The following is an 18552-nucleotide window of genomic DNA, read 5'->3' as shown; positions in this document are numbered from 1 at the left end:
TACATAATATTATTTTGTAATGTATCTGCTTTTTCATAATTAAAATGAATAAAGTTATTAATTAGAATAAAATGATTAAAACTTATACTGTAGAAATTGGGCACATAACTTTGTTTGTAGTATTAGTACAGTATTCATACATACTATTGAGATGTTTTTGGTTCCTGTTTTAGTGGTGTTGAAACCATATATTATGTAACATTAAAAAAGAAATTATGTCCACAAGGGAAAGAAACTATTTAATGTATATAATTAATTGAATATTGGATATATAAATTATTGAGATAAAGACCTTGCTATGTTAGGTACCAGACTATCCTGTATTTTTATCTTTATTTCAAACCAGTAGGGAAAATGAAAAAAGATTCTTAAAAATAAAGAGGTAGATTTTCTTTTCAGCATAGAGACTTTGTGTGCATAATTCTCCCATCACTTTCAAGGTGGCTGCTAAAACAGATTTGAAACAGAGTAGAGTAGACACCAAATTGTCTGACGACATGGGGACTGTGCACATGTTTAGTGATTCAGAAACCCCAGAAGGTAGCTGCCGAGAGGCACAGTTTCTAGGGAGATGACCCTGGAGAGGACTTTCCTGATAGCTCCATCATTACCATATCCTCCAGCCAGCCAAAAAAGAGCAAAAACAGGTAACATTTACTGAGCATTAATCACATATTCACATATATATGATATATATATACACATATATACATATCATTATCATGTGTACATATCATGTATATAGTCTATCTCTGTCTATCTATATGATATATATATACACATATATACATATCATTATCATGTGTACATATCATGTATATAGTCTATCTCTGTCTATCTATCTAACCTATTTATCTAGTGCTTTAAAATCTAGGTGAAAACTTATGAGGAAGAACCGTTATGATGGCCGTTTTCCTGATGAGAAAACGGGCTTCGAGAGGCTAGATAGAGTTGTCCTTGCTAACCTGGCCAGGATTCAAATCCAAGTCTGTCTGATCCCGGTTTCTGGAAGGCATCATGTCTGTTTCTCATTCCATATCTGCCCCATCCTCCCAAAAGAGAGCAGCAATAAAGGTGAAAGATGAAATCCTCTTTAAGGAATGAAATCAGTTCTTATCTCAGATTTAGAGAGAAAAATCCTTTGATGAGTTTGAATTGCTAAAATGAAACTGGTAAGGATGGAGAAATCCTACATAATAACTTAGTATCAAAATTAAGCTTTGTTTAAAGAAATCTTGCCAAGACAACATATACCAAATAAAACTCTTCCAAAGTTAATGGCAAATAGGATTCTGTTTGCAAACTCACCACAGTTTTTTTTCCTTCTTGGCTCATATGGCAAAGTTTGATTGCTAGTTCCTAACAATTAACTGTTTTCATCCTGCCTATCTGCTTATCTTTCTTTGCTTTTCATTTTACTCACCGTGAAGCAATCTGACCTAATCTCCTTTTATTTAGAAATATTATCCATAAACTGTTTTTAAATTAAGAAAAGAAAGCACTCTATGTGCAATACATTGTAGTATACACTATTTTCTCAAAAGCATACTCTATTTTCCTAATGAGTGGTCATGGCATTTTTTATGAGCAAATCCGGGTGGCTCCATTCATTTAGGGATCCACACCATGCAACCAGGCTCTGCCTCAGCTTAGCTGCATGATCTTGAGAGGGTCAATAGCCCTATACGTAAGTCTCTTCATATGTAAAATGAAGCTTTTAAAATTCTTTAGATCAAGGATTCTTGGCCCACAATTCAGGGGCCTCCAGGAGGTCTGTGGATGGAGGTCTCTGACGCCACTGAAGAAAGCGCCAAGTTTTGTGGGTGCATATGTGCATTTTTCTTGGAGGAGGGTCTATAGCTTTGATCAGAGACTCAAAGTAGTGTGTGGTCCAAAAATGAAAGAGTAACGTTCCACCACAGAAGATTATCTATAAGGTCAGTGACAGCCTTAAGCATTTATGAGTGATGATGTGACTGAAACCCCTGTCCTAAGGGTGAATATACTCTTAGTGAGAAAAATCCAGAGAAAAGCCAAGAACAGTTATGCCAGCAGCCTTCTTTGGCTTGAGGGGGAAAACTCGATCTTCTCTGCTTCTATTTTTCTGTGAAATGGGAATAACATGGGAGATTTTTTGAGGGCAAAGGAAATAATGACTGTGTCTACACATGTAAGCAATTTACCTGAATAAGCATAAAGAACAGTTCAATTAGGCCCAACTGCCTCATTTACTCTGTTGCCACATAACTGTTTTCAATGATTTTTCCCCCCCATTTTAGGGAGTTATTGTAGAGATGATGGACCTTCAGCCAAGACAACCAGTTGAAACATGAAAAATTCCATTGATCAATTTGTTACAGTGGAAAGGTTTTGAGATTTGGGGCAGGCAGAACTGGATTACACTCTCAAGCTATTATGAAGTTGGACACGTTACTTAACCTTTCAGACCTATAGATTTCTTAACCGTAGAATAGGGATAATAATATCTAGTCTACTATAGACTGAATGTTTGTGTGCCCCCAAAACTCATATATGGAAACCTAACCCCCAATGTGATGGTATTTGGAGATGGGGCCTTTGGGAGCTGATTAGGTCATGACATGGAACCCTCATGAATGGGATATATGCCCTTTATAAAAGAGACCCCAGGGAGCTCTTTTGCCCCTTCCACAATGTGAGGGCACAGAGAGAAGACATCTATCTATGAACCAGGAAGTGAACCCTCACTGGATACTGAATCTGCTGGCACCTTGATCTTGGACTTCTCAGCCTCCAGAACTGTAAGAAATAAATTTGTTGTTTACAAGGCACCCAATCTATGGTATTCTGTTATAGCAGCCTGAACAGACTAAGATACAGCCAAAGGGTTGTTTTGACAATGAAGTGATATATAAGGTATATAAAGTGCATCCCCCAGACTGGCACTTGGTTGGTGCTAAACAGATGAGGGTTCCTTTCCCTTTCTAACATCAGATGAAAAACTTGGCTGATACTTTCTTCCACTTGAGAACTATTTTTGCCAAATTGAACTCTTACGTGAAATTCTGAGTTATGTTTTACATACTATATTTAAAATAAAGGACATATCATTAATGAATTAGAAAATTAACCATATGGTCACAATATGTGATTTTGAAATCCTCAAATAGCAATTATATTGGTGTACTAGACTTAGATGTGGCCAAAAGATTTAATTCTTTCTTAACCTCAATAGAAATATCTTAGCAAGGTCAAGATCAGTATAGGAAAGAAGCTTTGCAGTAAGAATGCAGCAAATCATAATGACTGAACTGACAGAAGACTGAAAATTCAAACTCAGTAAGATATTCTTTTGTGCCAAGGCCTACCAAAACATTAATATAATTTAATAATATTTTAATAATAATAAAATATCTAACATTTGTTGAGCGTGTGCCAGTAATTGTGTTAACTTCTCTATATGGGTTTAGCTAGCTTCATCTTTACAGTGGCCCTGGGAGACAGAATAATTATCCCCATTTTTATACATAAAGAAATAGAAGCAAGAGATGTTTAAGTAATCTGTCACAAGGTTACCCAACTAGTAGTTATTAAAGTCAGAATTTGAACCCAGGTCTGTCAGACTCTATCACCCACATACTTAACTACCACATCACCCTGCCTTTCCCCAGGTGATCGAAGACTGATAAACTATAAGTGTCACATATACAGACAGTAAAGAAAAATTTACCGCTATTTTAAACTATATGTTTATTGACACATATATGTCACAGTTTTTTTTTTCCAGCTAAGAGTGAAGTTAGGGTCAGGTCATTAAGAATCTAGATTTTCTATTTTTATTGAATGCATGTTTCTGGACTCTTGATGCTCCACTGGTCACCATAAAGTAGGATACTTTTAGGCCCAAAGACATTGTTAGGTTAGTGGAAATTCATCAAAGTATGCCATCTTTACCATTTATAATTCGACCATTTATAAATTGACACAGGTAATAAATGATGTCGATTTAGAGTGAGTGAGAGAGAGGACAAGAGAGGGAAAAATATGACTATGTATATATATTTTGATTCTTCCTGTGGCTGGACACAAATAAATAATTAAAGATCCCTGAGGGGAAAATTATCTACCTCATTTTGTCTATGGGCCTACATTCAAGTTGGGCCGACCCTAAACAATATCAAATAGACATAAAAACCTTATGGAAATATTTTTAAATCCCTTTCAAACAAACTACTTGAAGAAATCTTTTAACTTAAAAGTAAAAATTCAGATAATAAATCCTAACATTTTTTGCTCCCTGGAGTGATCAATTTTCTGAGAACTGAAGGGAAGTTTTGAGTAAATTTAGCTACACTAATAAATTAGACAGTTTCAAAGGAATATTTTATTTAACTTCCTAATGGAAAATAATTTTCTGATTATAGAATAATAAAAAAATGCACTTGGAAAGATTTTGATTTAAAAATTTCAAGGTCAAAATGCTAAGCATTTGAAAAAATTGTTTGTGTGTGTGTGTGTGTGTGTTGTATAATTGTTGATTGACCACAGCATTAAATCATGTAAAAAAGTTTCAGTGATACAATTCTGGGAGGGGACGACCTAGACCCAATGGATTTTTAAAAATTGTTTGTTTTTCTAGTGTAGTGAAAATATTTGCTTTCAAATGTCTAATCATCAGGATATTTCAGAGGCCCATAAAAATGTATGAATGATGACAACAACAACAGTGTTTTCATTCCCTTTATTTATGTCTATGAGCCTCTGAATCTGATAACACAACTCTACAATAGGAGCCTTTCTTCTGATCAGAAAGAGGAACTCACATTGAGTGTGGAAAGCATGAGCTGGGAATGTAATGAGTTCACGTCTTGAAAAGTGAGAGAGCTGCTTGTTGGGAAAGCAAGCCCAACAGAGGGAATATTATGTCGGACTGAGAATCTCTTCATGGATAAAACATCATTACAGGTTTCTCAGCAGATACACCAAAGCTCAACATCCTCTTGGCCAAATGTAAAAGATGAGCTTGAACTGGTGTGAACTCTCGTGGTGAGACAATACACTCCTTCCTCAGACCCTGTTACCATCACACCCACTCAAAACTCTTCACTCAACAGCTCATTCCTGCTCTTTGTCTTGCCTGGAGTTCCTGTATCCTCTGAGAAGTGTAGAATGAAAGCTTCCATGTTTTAATTTTGTTTTGTTTTATAGTAAATATAAAATGTATCTTCAATTCCTTGTGTGTTGCAGAGAATCAAATCAGACAATAGTGATGTTTATTGAATAACACTCAACAAATAGTAGTAATAATTCAATACATAATAAATAATCATCTAGCAAACACTAGATCGTTAGTACTGTGTTAGTACTTTTCATGTATTATCTTTTTATATCCCTACAAAAACCCTCTGAGGTGGATACTATTATTTCCCTCATTTCACAGATGAGGAAACAGAAGGTTAGAAAGCTGGAATAATTTGCAAGCTCATGTAGCTAACATGAGACAGACCTGGGATGTGACAGCACAGCTTCCTAATGCGAACGCCCATGCCATTAACAGCTAAGTTCCACTGCCTCCCACAGTTATGCCTCTTGGTGTCCCTTCATTTATACAGAACATGTATGCTCTATTCAGACACACCTATTGCTGATGCTGTGGTCAGTCCATCTTTGCCAGATACACATAAAGGCCTGGCAGTTTTTTGTACTTGTTGAATAGGAAGAGAATTGGATTTGACCCCTTTGAAAGTGTATTCCTTTCCATTACATTTTCCCTTTTGAAAATATATGTATTCCCTGATGATACTAAAGCATGTACGTGCATAATGCAGGGTACACAGTCTGGGTGTACAGATGGGAGGAGATATGGAAATGAGAGAATCAAGTGTAGATGAAGATGCACATGGACCAGGGGCAAATACATTAAGATGAATGAGAAATACAGAGACGAAGGCAAAGATGGATTGAAATGAAAGAAACAGAAAGGGAAGGAGAACATACTTATTACTTTTTTATTCCCATGAGATAGGTGAAGAAGAACAAACAGCAAAACGAATTATTTGTTCAAATGGGTAACTGATTAAAAAATACAGTGTAATTTGAGATATGTATAAACAGTGTCTTTTGCTTAGAAACAATGCATTTAGGATTTTCACTGATCACCTGCTCAATCCATTCTGCCCACAGAAATTTCTTTCTTCTCTCTTTGGTCAAGATTGCTCTAAAGACACTAAGCTACCTAAGATTTGAGCCTTGTGACGATCGAGACTCCACCTGGACTGGTGACCGCTCATCCCTACGGTTCAGGCTAGTATCTTGCACTTGATAGATATTCAATACATTTTTTTGGATGACTGAATGAAGTACCTCCTTATACCAAATCTAAAAATGTCATCTTAAGGACTCAGAGTGACAGCGAAACAAGGGAGAAGGACAAGGGGAATAGCAAAAAGATGCACAGGCTAAGGGGCAGGCCAAAGAAGGGAAGGATGCTTTGATTAGGTTCATAGTCTAACTTATGGAAAGCTGGATGATTTGAGATGGACTGGACTACAACCCTCAGAATGAGGCCTGTGTATGACAGTCTCAGGGCAGCCATGAGGCAGGGAATAGGTGCCAGTCCCAAGCACATGAAAGCCAGCACGGCACGAAGTGTATGGTGAGCTTTTCAAATAATCTTTTAAAAGATGTATTTCTGAAGAATAGAATGTATAAGAATCTGGATTATTTTAATTTGTGGTTATTACAGCTGGTGAGAGCACAAGTTTTAAATTATTTATCATTGCAAAGTAGAACTGCACCTGCTAGTCAAACTCCATAACAACTAATTGAAATAACAGGGTACTTTTTATTTGGAAAGCCTTTGTGGGTAAGAAGTGGAAAAGTCAACAGAGTTTCTCTTCCTCCACAGTGTCTACAGAGATACAGCATACAAAGGGCATAAGCCATCTTTAATAAGAATCAATGAATATCAGCGTACATACCATGTTTGAGGATATAAAAATGTAGTTTCTTGATCCTCAATTGGTTTTATATAGGTTGAAAAGCATTAAGCGCACTCTTCCCAATTCTGTCATTCAGTTGGTCTAACCTCAGTGCTCAAAATAGAGCTTGGAGCACAGTAGATGCTCAATAAAAATCTGTTGAATGAGTGAGTGAATAAATGACTCTGGAGCTGTGAGCCTTGGGGCCACTCTATTTTTCCTAATTTATTCCACTGCCATCCCAGATTTGATTTGAGTTCTTTCTTTCAGTTCCCTAACTCCAAAGGAAAGTAGCGTCTACTCCAGTTTGGCCCCAAGAATAATGGGGAGGGCCACAGAATCACATTTTCCAAAATGGAATCTTGCCTTATTTTTTTATTTGTTTTTAAATAAAGTAATATACGATCATTGTAAAAGAAAAATTAGACAATACCAAAAGCAAAAGGAAAGTAAAAGTTACCACTAATCCCCCAGAGTAAACATCAACTCCTGTTACAGATGAGGAAGCCAAGGTCTAAAGCTAAGGGGAGAGGGATTTGCACAGGGTCTTATATGCCCTTTATCTTCAGATCAAAACCACAATTTTGGATGGCCCTTGATTTCTGGTTCTGGCCATCTGTTTCCTGTACACACCCTGAACTTTCTCATTCAAGTTGGCTGGACCATAATGCCTGACCTTTACTATTTCCATAAATGACCAGATTTTTGAAAATCCTAAAGAGTGAACATAGAGTCACTTACCAGATCCCAGAATAACAGAACTAGAAGGTTCACCTTGAAACATGTAAAAATAAACTTAGTATAAATATAAAGAAGTACTTAAGTACTTCTCTCAAAAAAGAAAGAAAGAGGGGCCAGCCCCGAGGCTGAGTGGTTAAGTTCATGCACTCCACTTCAGCAGCCCAGGGTTCACCGGTTCGGATCCTGTGTGTGGACCTACACAACACTCATCAAGCCATGCTGTGGCAGCATCCCACACAGAAGAACTTGAATGACTTACAACTAGGATATACAACTATGTGCTGGGGCTTTGGGGAGAAAAAAAAAAAAAAGGAAGATTAGCAACAGATGTTATCTCAGGGCCAATCTTCCTCACCAAAAAGTATACCTTAAAAAAAAAAGAAAGAAAGAAAGAGAGAGAGAGGAAGGAAGGAAGGAAGGAAGGAAGGAAGGAAAGGAATCAGGTGGAACATAATATCCCAAAATCATTAATACAGACAGAAAAGTAAGTGAAACAAGATTAGGACAAACTTGTGTAAATTGTGTAAATTGATTTTAGGTTATTAAGGGTACCTAACTAAGCTTCATTGAGTACATTCCTTTTAACGTTGACTTTAAAGAAAGACATCCTTCCACACAAAGCACAAAACCAGAAGGAATGAACATGTAGCTGTGTGGAAAGTTCTTAGGCAAAATCTGGTTCTAAAGAAACCTAGTTCATTTGCTCTAACTACAGTGTGGCTCTGACCACAGTGAGTTAACTCTACTGAGGGAATCACGTTGATACCCTGTCTCTCTATTCACAGAGAAAGCAAAGAATCAGAAGATACTGATCTAGTTCCATGTCAGATTTCCCATCCTCACTCCTGAGTCCCCCTAGCACCAGTTCTCTTCGGGCTGCCCCCACACTCTGGCCTGGTTTGTTTCCTGATCCTGCTATACTTTGGTTTCCTAGCATACCGTGAAGGACATAAAGGCAGAAACCACATCTATTTATATCTCAGCGTAATTTTCCCTGTCCCTAGCACAGACATGGAAACTTGGTTGGTACTTAATAAGTATTTGTTGAGTAAAGATATTTTTTAGGCTTTCAGGAGAACCCAAGGCCAAATAACCCTTCATTGGAAAGAATAAGCTTTGTGCCACTGGGCCTGGACACTGCCTACAGGTTTTGATGTCCACTCCATGTGAGTACCCCCATATTCTCTCTGGTTCTCCCCACCCCCCTGATCTTTTGGTCTCCTTTGATGGCTTCCATTATGCCTTTATGACCTCTCACTCTCTCTACACTTGCTTTCTTGGCTCTATCACTACCATCCACACTCAGCTTTTGCACTACCACCATCATACTGAGTGTGCCCAAACTTACTTCTCCAATAATAATGTCTCTCCCTTTCTGAACAAAGATTGAAAATTACTATCTCCAAATGCCTGGAAGATATCTCCATGTGGATGTGGTTTCTACCTGAAATTAAACACTCCCCCCATGGACATGGAAGAATGGAACCTTTCCCAGTTTTCCCATTTGAGACGATGCAGAGACTCTTCTTTCAGATCATCAGACTTACATTCTTTGCAATTGTTTCTGACTTTCTCCCTCTCCTGAAAGGTTTGCTAATACTCCCTCTATAAAGACTCTCCTATTTGATCTTCATTTCAATGTTTGATGCCCTGGTTCAGGCTCTCATTACCGTATGTTCAATACTGACTCTTCCAAGGCTGGTGTCTCCACACTCTAGTCCACCGTAGAGAACTTTCTCCAATGTATTTTCATGACACATAGCTCCCCTGCTAAATCTCTACTGCCTTTTATGTGAAATAGAAACACTCAAGATGTGCAAGTCTAACTCATTCTTCCTTAAGCACTCAATGGATTTCTTGCACGAGGATTCTCATTTCCACCTCTAAGCTCCTGCTGGTGTCATTCCCCCACCTAAATGGCTCCTCTCTTCCTCTTCATCACCATCATTACTTCCTCCATGGCTTACCACTTCCAAGGAAACTTCCCTGACTAGTTTCATCACAGGATGATGACTGTCTTTCCTTCTCTCGGCATTAACGTTTAGTTCTGGCTATGTTGCTATGTTGTTTCTTACTTGTTTAGCTAACGATAATGGTTGAAAATAATAATAACAATGACTATGATTTATGGAAGCCTACTATGTGCCAGGTACTGGGCTAGGCCATTTATGAAGTTCAATAATCTTCACAACAACCACATAAATTCTATAGATATTATCCCTATTTTACAAATAAGGCAACTGTGGCTTAGAAGTCATTTGCTTATGGCCACACAGCTCATAAGTGTCAGAGGTGGGATTTGAACCCACAGAACCCAGTTGCCACTCATGGTACTATGCATGTATGTGCATAGACATTCCATGAATGGCAGCCAACTCTGACCAAGTTAATCCAAGACCGTAGCTTTAACCTCTTCTTTTGCATTCTCCGTACAAATAAGTAGAGCTTATAGCCCAAGATATGTTTTGCTATATGTGTAAGTTTCCGGTTTTCTACAGCAGAATCGCTAAAAGATCACCTTGCTGCCATCTTTTCATTGGTGCATGATTACTGAGAAGCAAAACTGATTTGGTTTTAAGACTCTTGTTTAACATTTTTCTTCCTGTGAATGCCCACTGTGCTTTCTCAAAGGAACATCTGATTTAAGCCACATTAAATGCCATGTCCTTTGCTATGAGGCCTAAAATTTTAAAATATGCATTTATGTCCCGTGCTTCATATGTCATTGCTTTATTTCTCCAACTTGCCCTTGAAGTCACCACGACAGACATTTCACACAACATAACAGCTTCCAACTAGACTCAGAATCTCCACAGTAATATACTCCACCAACTATTAACCCATAAGATGTGGATTACTGAATTGGGATGCTTTTCTAAAAAGAATAAAAATTTGTCACAAGATTCTAATAAGAGTAAAAATTTGTCCCCTTTACTTTGTTAGACTGAAGATCCACTTCCTAAACGGTCTCAATATTCACTATTTATCATTTTTCTGTTATTTCAGTTATAATTGCTTTTTAACTTTTATCCACGTATTGCTTTTGTCATTTAAAAATTCCAATATGAAAGACACTGATTAAACGCAACTATTTAGTTTTTCTCAAATCTCTCTTTTTCTTGATGTTTGTTTTATTTTTTCATGCAGAGTTTAGAGTCTTAGGAATATTTTCCCTAACTGCTTTTGTAAACAGTTTAGTGTGCAATACATTTGCCCCTTCAGAGTGATGATCCTTGAGGCCTGAAACCAACATTGTTAATAACAGAATACAAATGCAATCCGGATCCTTACCTTTCTGCTTCGAGGCGCATCTCTTCCCTCTTTTGCCTCCTAAGTTCTCTGCGACGTTCAAAATCATCCATGGTGTGGTTTCAGGATTCAGGAGACCAGATAATGTCTGGATCTAAAGAGGAGGAGGTAGAAATCAACATCATAGATGAATCGGAGTATTATCTCCCATGAATCGCTTAGGTCTCCCCCTACCCCCAGACTTTTTCATCACTTCATTTTTTCTTTACTCTTAAGAAAAACACCTTAGAAGACTGGTGAGGCAGCCAGTGATCAATTTCTGACTCCCAAGCCGAGTTCTTTATGTGTTAAATTCAGTCTCATTCATGAAACTATTAGAGACAAAAAAGTAAGATTCTAGGATTACAGTTAAAAAAATAAAGACCTCAAGAGACAGAGAGGTTTTGAAGATTTGAAATATTGGTGGGATCACTTCAGAGCTACCAAATGATTTTGTTCTTTGTAACTTGCTGCCCACAGACAAAAGTTATGAAAAAGTGAACAAAGAAAGAGGAAAAGAGAACAAGAGTGGAAAAAAAAAAGAGAGAGAAAAGAGAAAGGGGCAAGAAAAGGAGTACGTAGGAACTAAGAGAAAAGTAAAAGAGAGAAATAAAATAATACAAGTATCCAGGCATAATTTGCATATTCTACAAGAACATTAATATCAGAATGATAATAGAGGCCACAGCAATAATACCATGAATAAACATAATGCAGCAGCATTTTAAAAAGCAGTTACGTTGTGATCAAGCTGTTTTCAGAGCTCAGAAGTCCCGGCTCTTTGTAACCCAACCATTTTATCCTTTCCTACCTCCTCCGTGATGGTTTGAATCCCAGAAAGATCTTCCTTTTCCAGCTCTTCAACTGAGGAACCCGCTTCCCCTGTGTTTCTGTGCCATGGAGTCAAGTATTCCAGAATTCCCCTGCAGCCCCCAAACCCAAAATGACTACCAGAAAAGGGGAAGCGGGCTCTTTTTGTCCTTGCTTTGTTTACAGAGCTGTCAGTGGTTAGTTAAACTCGGCCTGGAATCTGGCATTTAAGGCCTGCTTGAAGATTGTTTCCTGTGTGGAGCGGGAGGCCTCCACTTCCTCTGGAATCCTAGACTCTCTGCTGCACTCAGATCACAAAAAATATTTTCCAGCGCTTTCTGTGCACATGAGACGAGCCATTTGCCCCGCGTAGGAAAATAAGGAGCTGCACAAAGCCTAAAGCCATCCCCTAATGGCATTTTTGTTTGATGGAGCAAAAAGCAAAACTTAGATTTTGAAGCCAAGTTCAGAAACCTCCTTAAGTAAATTGTCAAATTCTTTTATTTTCAAGCATTTTTTCCCCTTAAAAAACCCACAAAAACAAAACTAAAATCTCAGCCAACAAAAACAAAACTCAAATATGTTTGAATTCTGCCCCCCCCCCCGCCCCGCCCTTTTCTTATCCCCTAGGGTCTTATTTATACTGCTTATAAATCTTTTGGAAATTCAAATTTTGGTGTTCATTTGGAGCTTTTAAATTTTAAGGTGTTCTTCCACCTCCTCTTACCAAGAATACTTTCCAAGATTTTGCTAGTTATGAAGGAAAGAATCAGTTCTCCTTTTTTAATTTCATCAACCATAAAGACATTTCTCTATATTCTCCAAACTGATCTAATCATAGTTATCAAAACGGAAAAATAAAAGTGATTTGAGGGTCATCTAAGGGTCTTTCTCCTCAAGGTGGGCTCCTGTTCTGAGCAGCGCAGCCCTGTGGGCAGTGGGACCAAAACTCAGTTACTTGAATGCAGGGTGTAGTGAGAGAGTAAGCTCTTCAGTAAAGTCTTTCGTTGTATATAAACCACTTCTCCAATAACTATAGCAACAGCAAACAGAAATGGGAGAAAGAGGTCTGTCTGTAAGCAAACAATTTCACTTTTTAAAATTTATCCAAGTGGCTTGAAGAGCATCCTCTAAGCTTTCGGGTCTCGCTTATACAAGCTAAGTAGTCATGCTGGCTGCTTGTTAACAGTGGTTCGAATTTCTCAGCCTATACCTCTGGTGGAGGTGCTAATGAGCAGTGAAACAAATCTCCCCAAGCAGGCCGAAGAGGCATCTGGTTGGCAGAGCCCGACAGTGTCTTGGAGTACGCAAAGGAAAGTGCAGCTGGCTAACATTGAGTGGTCACTTGTTGACCATGCTCACTGGTTCTCTACCTACGCACATTCTTTTTCTTCTACCCATTCTCTCCTCCTACAGCTCACCTTTTCTTACTTACTTGGGCAATTTTTTCTTTCCCAACCATAGAAAAACTCTACCTATCCGGTTATTTACTCATTTGAATGCTGCAAGTATGTATGCGTGTCATTTAGGCGGTGGAAGGGAGGCAGACAGAGAGTGAGCTCTATGCTGCATCTACATAGACAAGTGCCTTTCTGGGTCATGCTTTGTGGACATGTGGTAGGTACATGTGAGGGAGAGGAGAAAACACATCTGGGTACTGCATGGTATGACTCTCCGTTGGGGTGTATGTGGTTGGGTCGGGGAGAGAAGGTGTGTGTGTTTGTGAAAATGGCTCTCGGTTGGTCTCAAAGCAGGATGGGGCTGGAGTTTTTCCTTATCCTCACACCCTCATATCACAGAGCTTTCTGAAATTCTCTGGCACTGTTCCTATGTAAGAGGAGCCATGTCTGGGTAGAATTGTAAGTGATTTTTTTCTCCCTCTTTTGGGGGCAGCACCTTCCACACTCCCATCTCTCATTTCCTCTCCTAGCCCCAGTCAATGCTGGACTACTTCCGGAAACAACGGTTAGGAAACAAACTGAACCAATGAAATGATGACATGTTAAGGCAGAGGGAGTCTGTAAACTGTGGAGCTCCTGAGAGTCAGAAATGGACAGAGTAGCCTGAAATGCAGGCTAGAGGAGGTATGTATCAATACATATGACAGACGAGTTCTTGGAAAGTTTTATGAAAATCTAAATTTTGGGGGGGCAGTTAGTCATGCTATTGAAAGAACTCTGACGTGACTCCTTCTGTAAAGGGAAAAAAGTGCTTTTCAAAGGCAGATGAATCATTAGCTTCTGACAGATGTATTTGTCTTGTCAACATGGGTTCTCAAATACCGGATTTTCTTGAAATAGGGCACATCTATGTTGTAATTAAGTGATAAATCAATGTTACAGGTTTCAAATCACTTAGCACACTGCCCTTCCTTTCGGTAATGACACCACACGCTGGTGGCCCAGGTGATGGCACTATAAATGGACCTCCTGTGTCTCTCCACCACATCAGGACCTCCTGAAGGGTCATCTCTTTCCGTTCCTTCTCACTGCTTTTCCCTCTCTGCTTCCCATTGGGGAGGAGGATTTATCGATATTTATCAATATTTCTTCTGCCATTTCTTTTTTCATTTGTTTCATTCTCTATCACTTTCTTCTCTTTCTCTTCTTCATTTCCCTCCCTAGATTGGGAATTAAAGTATACTTATTAAATCCAATCTATGATTCTTTTCCTTAAATTAAAAATTTGAATTAAATTTCTGATGTGCATCCTTCAACCAAGAATTCTAATTATGACTATGTTTTGTGTTCACAAAGCTTTTCTTTTTCTTTTGTTTTTTTTTGCCTTTATGGGTGTGTGGCTCTCACTACAGATATTTCCTGTGACTGCTTTATAAGGAGAACTGGTCTGTTTCTGCTCATTTGGGATGGGGTTTGGTGGCACATAAGAAGCCATCTTAGGGGTGTGTGTGTGTGCGCGTGCACGTGCGCAGATGTGTGTGTGTGAATGTGCGTGTGTGCACAAGCATGTGTAAATACAGTCAAGGCAGGAGACGGTTGTGAGCAGTTGGCTTTTTAATCCAGCGCTCAATTATTAGGGGCAGAAGCCACGTGGAGGAAGCTAAGTCTCATCTACCTTCAAATTATCACAAACAGAATGGCGAATGAGTGGGGGAAAGTCTTTGGGCTCTTGGGCAGTGCCGATATTGGTCTTAGAATGCATCAAAAATAAAACCTATTGAGTGAGGGACACCGAATACGCTAATGCAGCTTCCAAAAGTAAACAACATTTATTGAATATGTACTGTGTGCTGGGTCATATTTTGTTACTTGCTTTTTTTGTTTTTTACAATTAATGGGCTTTATTTTTGAAAGTAATTTTAAGTTTAAAGAAAAAGTAAACAGAAAGTACAAACTTCCAATATACTCCCTGTCCTCCACCCTGCCCAGTTTCTTCTCTGTTTGCATTGAATTGTGTACGCCCTGCCAAAAGATATGCTGAAGTCTTCACCCTCAGAATGTGACCTTATTTGGAAATAAGATCTTTGTACATGTAGCAAAGTTAAGATAAGATTGTTAGAGTGGGCCTTAATCATATATGACTGGTGTCCTTACAAAAAGGGGAAATTTGGACGTAGAAACAGACACACACAAAGGGAAGATAAAGTAAAGACACAGGGACAATGCCATGAGAAGATGAAGGGCAAGGAATATCTGAGGCTACCAGAAGCTGGGAGAGAGGCACGGAACACAGCCTTCCCGAGGGTCTTCAGAGGGAGCAGGGCCCTGCTGACACCTTGATTGGACTTCTAGCCTCCACAACTCTGAGACAATGCTTCTGCTGTTCTAAGCCACCCAGTCTGGGGCACTTTGTTCCGGCAGCCTTAGAAAACCAATACAGCCTATCACAAACATCTTGCAGTAGTGTGATACACTAGTTACAATTGATGAACCAATATTGATATATTATTATGAACTAAAGTCCATAGATTACAATAGGTTTCACGCTTTGTGATGTATAGTTCTGTGGGTTTTGCCAAGTGCATATCTCATCTCCACCATTATATTATCAGACAGAAGAGTCTCACTGCCCTAAACAGCCCCTGTTCTCCATCTATTCATCCTTCCCTCCTTCCCCCTTCAACCCTTGATCTTTTTACTCTTTCTATAGATTTGCCTTTTCCAGAATGTCATATAATTGAAATCATACAGTATGTAACCTTTTCAGATTGTCTTTTTTCATGTTGCATTTACCTTTTCTCCATGTCTTTTTGTGGCTTGATAGCTCTGCTGGGCCATTTAAACATATGTAAGATCACTTTATCTACATAATATTATAATCTCCATTTACAGAATTTCGAAGTGTGTGCTCCTAACCACTATAATATTCTTGGACTAATCCACTAGTTCCCTCTAGGAATTGTTTTCCCTCTCAGGGAATAAGTAAGACTGCCCCAGGGAAGTTCTGAGAAGACTAGCGTCAGTGATCTCCGGCTTAACTCATTGGATCATATAAACTAAGATAATACCTCTTTAATTTCAAATCCATTTGGTTTAAATCATAGAATTATCATGTCTCAGAGATTTCAATTGAATTAAACCTTGAAAATACTTTTAAGCCTCTATTATTTTATCGCTATTTTTTCTAGGATTCATAAATCAGAATGGTCAGATTCTGGACAGCGTCGTTGCAATTTCTTTGAGATGTTAGAGTTTCTTCTCTTGCATTGCACCTTCCTCATTACACACCTTCCTGCTCTGGCCCACTGTATCCTCATCCCCAGCATAACTATTTCTTTGCAATTGCAAGAAACCCCAGTCTCCCGACCCTCATAACCGTTGTTAGACAGATCCTTTCTGACGAGTCATCATTATGTATCCACTATAAATTTCATGGCCCAACTACCTCAATGAAGCCCCACAAATCATTTATAACATCAATATTCAATGAACATTTACTAAGTATTTACTGTGTGCCAGGTTCTGTTCTAGGCACTGGGGATACAATGGTGAACAAGACTGAAAGGGTCCCTGTTTTCCTGGAACTTGCATTTCAGACTTTCTTGTTTCTTTAAACTTCTACCAGGTCTGTCATACCCATCTTCAAACTTGGATCACATCTATCATCTGCCTTCTGGTTTTCGTTCTTGAGATTCAGGGCTTTGTGGGGGATAGTCAGGGACCATGTTTTGTCTGTCCCAAAGGTTTGTGTTAATTTCAGCTGGACGATTACTGCAACTCAGTGATGCTTCTCTTCATCCTACAGGTACTGGGTGATTTTTGAGTGTAACATACTCCAGCAGATTTCCCCAGCCCTGCTCTTCAAATTATCTTCACTCACCTCAATCCTTCAATTGCCCTCCTCCACAAACCCTTGGCCAACAGTAACCCGGACTCAGAGTTAGGAAACTGGCTCACCCTTTCTGTAAAACAAGATGGTTGGACTAGACAATGTCTGAGGTTTCATCCTACTCCATATAATAGTGTAGTTCTATATCTGCTTTCTAATCCAGCAAAGATGGATGCGTCAAACATGACGTGTCCATGTTTCCTTCTTTCCAGGTCTAAATGATATCTAAGTACATTTTCCTCTAATTTTCTGATTTAGAAAGCATTAACTTTCCTTTCAGGCAGAACATCTCATGTCATCCTAAATAAAAAATGTTTTATTGCCTTTCAAATGTGTCTTTCAATTTTCTACCTCTGCACTTTTATTTCATACTATTGCATCCATCTGGAATGAGCTCTCCTATCCTCTTTATTGTCCATATTCTATTCAGCTAAGAATTTCAGGCTCAAATTTCACTTCCTTCATGATGGCTTTCCTGAGGACACTAGCTTGGAAGTGATATCTCCCTCCTTGAACATCTATCATTCATTTTGGTAATTAATGATGTGCTGCCTTGCTGCAGCTCATTAATTGTTCTAAGTAGCAGTTGAATATTTTACTTTCTACATGGCTCATTCTTAAGGTCCCTTATGAATAGATACAGCCATTTAAAAAATCTCTTAACTATTGAGACATAGCAAGAACTCAGAAATTGTAGTGATTCAAGTCATTGGATTTTTATTCTTGATTTCACCATTATGAGTATGGAAACTGTAACTCAAGCTGATTCATCTCTGTGTTTTATTGACTGATCAGTGTTTACAAAGTGAATTAAAGACCTTGGTAATAGACTATACATGAATCTCAAAAGTTACATAAACCCACATTTGCAGTAGTTACACAGTAAATCTGGCAGTGTTTTCTTTCTGACTGTAGAAAATGAACTTTTGTCCTTTTTAAAAAAATTCAATTTATCAACCTGCTTTACTCTTTTCTGAACTGAATGGTTCATTTGGGACTCAAAAACCAAATAAACACATGGATTGTAACGTACAGTTTGGACTTAACTTTAGCTCAACCTTCACCATCGTGTTCCAAAAATCTGTGCTACTTAAAAAGAAAAAATACATGTAATCATCAAGGCACATTTGTCAAGACCAGCAACATAGAAATAAGAACGAATGGGATCAGCCTGAGGAGCTAGGCCTTCACAAGTCATTTCTTTTCTCTAACCAGTAGAATCGGAACGCACAGTCCTACTGAGAGCAGGCTAACAGGTTCTGACCCGTTTTCTCTCCTTCTCTGCTCAGTCATTTATGGTTACTTTTTCTCTATTTGCATTTTTCCATTTGCAAGACAGGAGAACTAACAGACTTAACATTACTAAAATCAATGTCTTTGTGGCCTCTCTCCCACGTTAGGAGGAGTGGGCAGTTGGGGCATTTTAGGTTTGTGAAATGATAATATTTATATATATTGACTTCAA

The 18552-nt window shown here is 38.5% G+C and overlaps 1 protein-coding gene across 16 annotated transcripts in view; it reads right to left on the bottom strand.

Moving 5' to 3' along the window:
* CALD1 (caldesmon 1) overlaps positions 1 to 18552 on the bottom strand; it is a 183309-nt gene that overhangs the window by 84098 nt on the left and 80659 nt on the right. For 10 of the 16 annotated variants that reach the window (XM_070617755.1, XM_070617758.1, XM_070617759.1 and 7 more), the window contains exon 3: positions 10992 to 11103. In XM_070617755.1, coding sequence (XP_070473856.1) covers positions 10992 to 11062 — 71 coding nt within the window. In that variant the 5' untranslated portion in view covers positions 11063 to 11103. Of the gene's footprint in view, positions 1 to 10991; positions 11104 to 11799; positions 13057 to 18552 lie in introns of those variants that run through there. The other 6 variants (XM_070617757.1, XM_070617762.1, XM_070617766.1 and 3 more) reach the window with 1 other exon arrangement.

Source organism: Equus przewalskii, chromosome 4 (genome assembly GCF_037783145.1).
Source record: "Equus przewalskii isolate Varuska chromosome 4, EquPr2, whole genome shotgun sequence".
Taxonomy (NCBI): Eukaryota; Metazoa; Chordata; class Mammalia; order Perissodactyla; family Equidae; genus Equus; species Equus przewalskii.
This window is presented reverse-complemented; position numbering and strand designations above follow the sequence as displayed.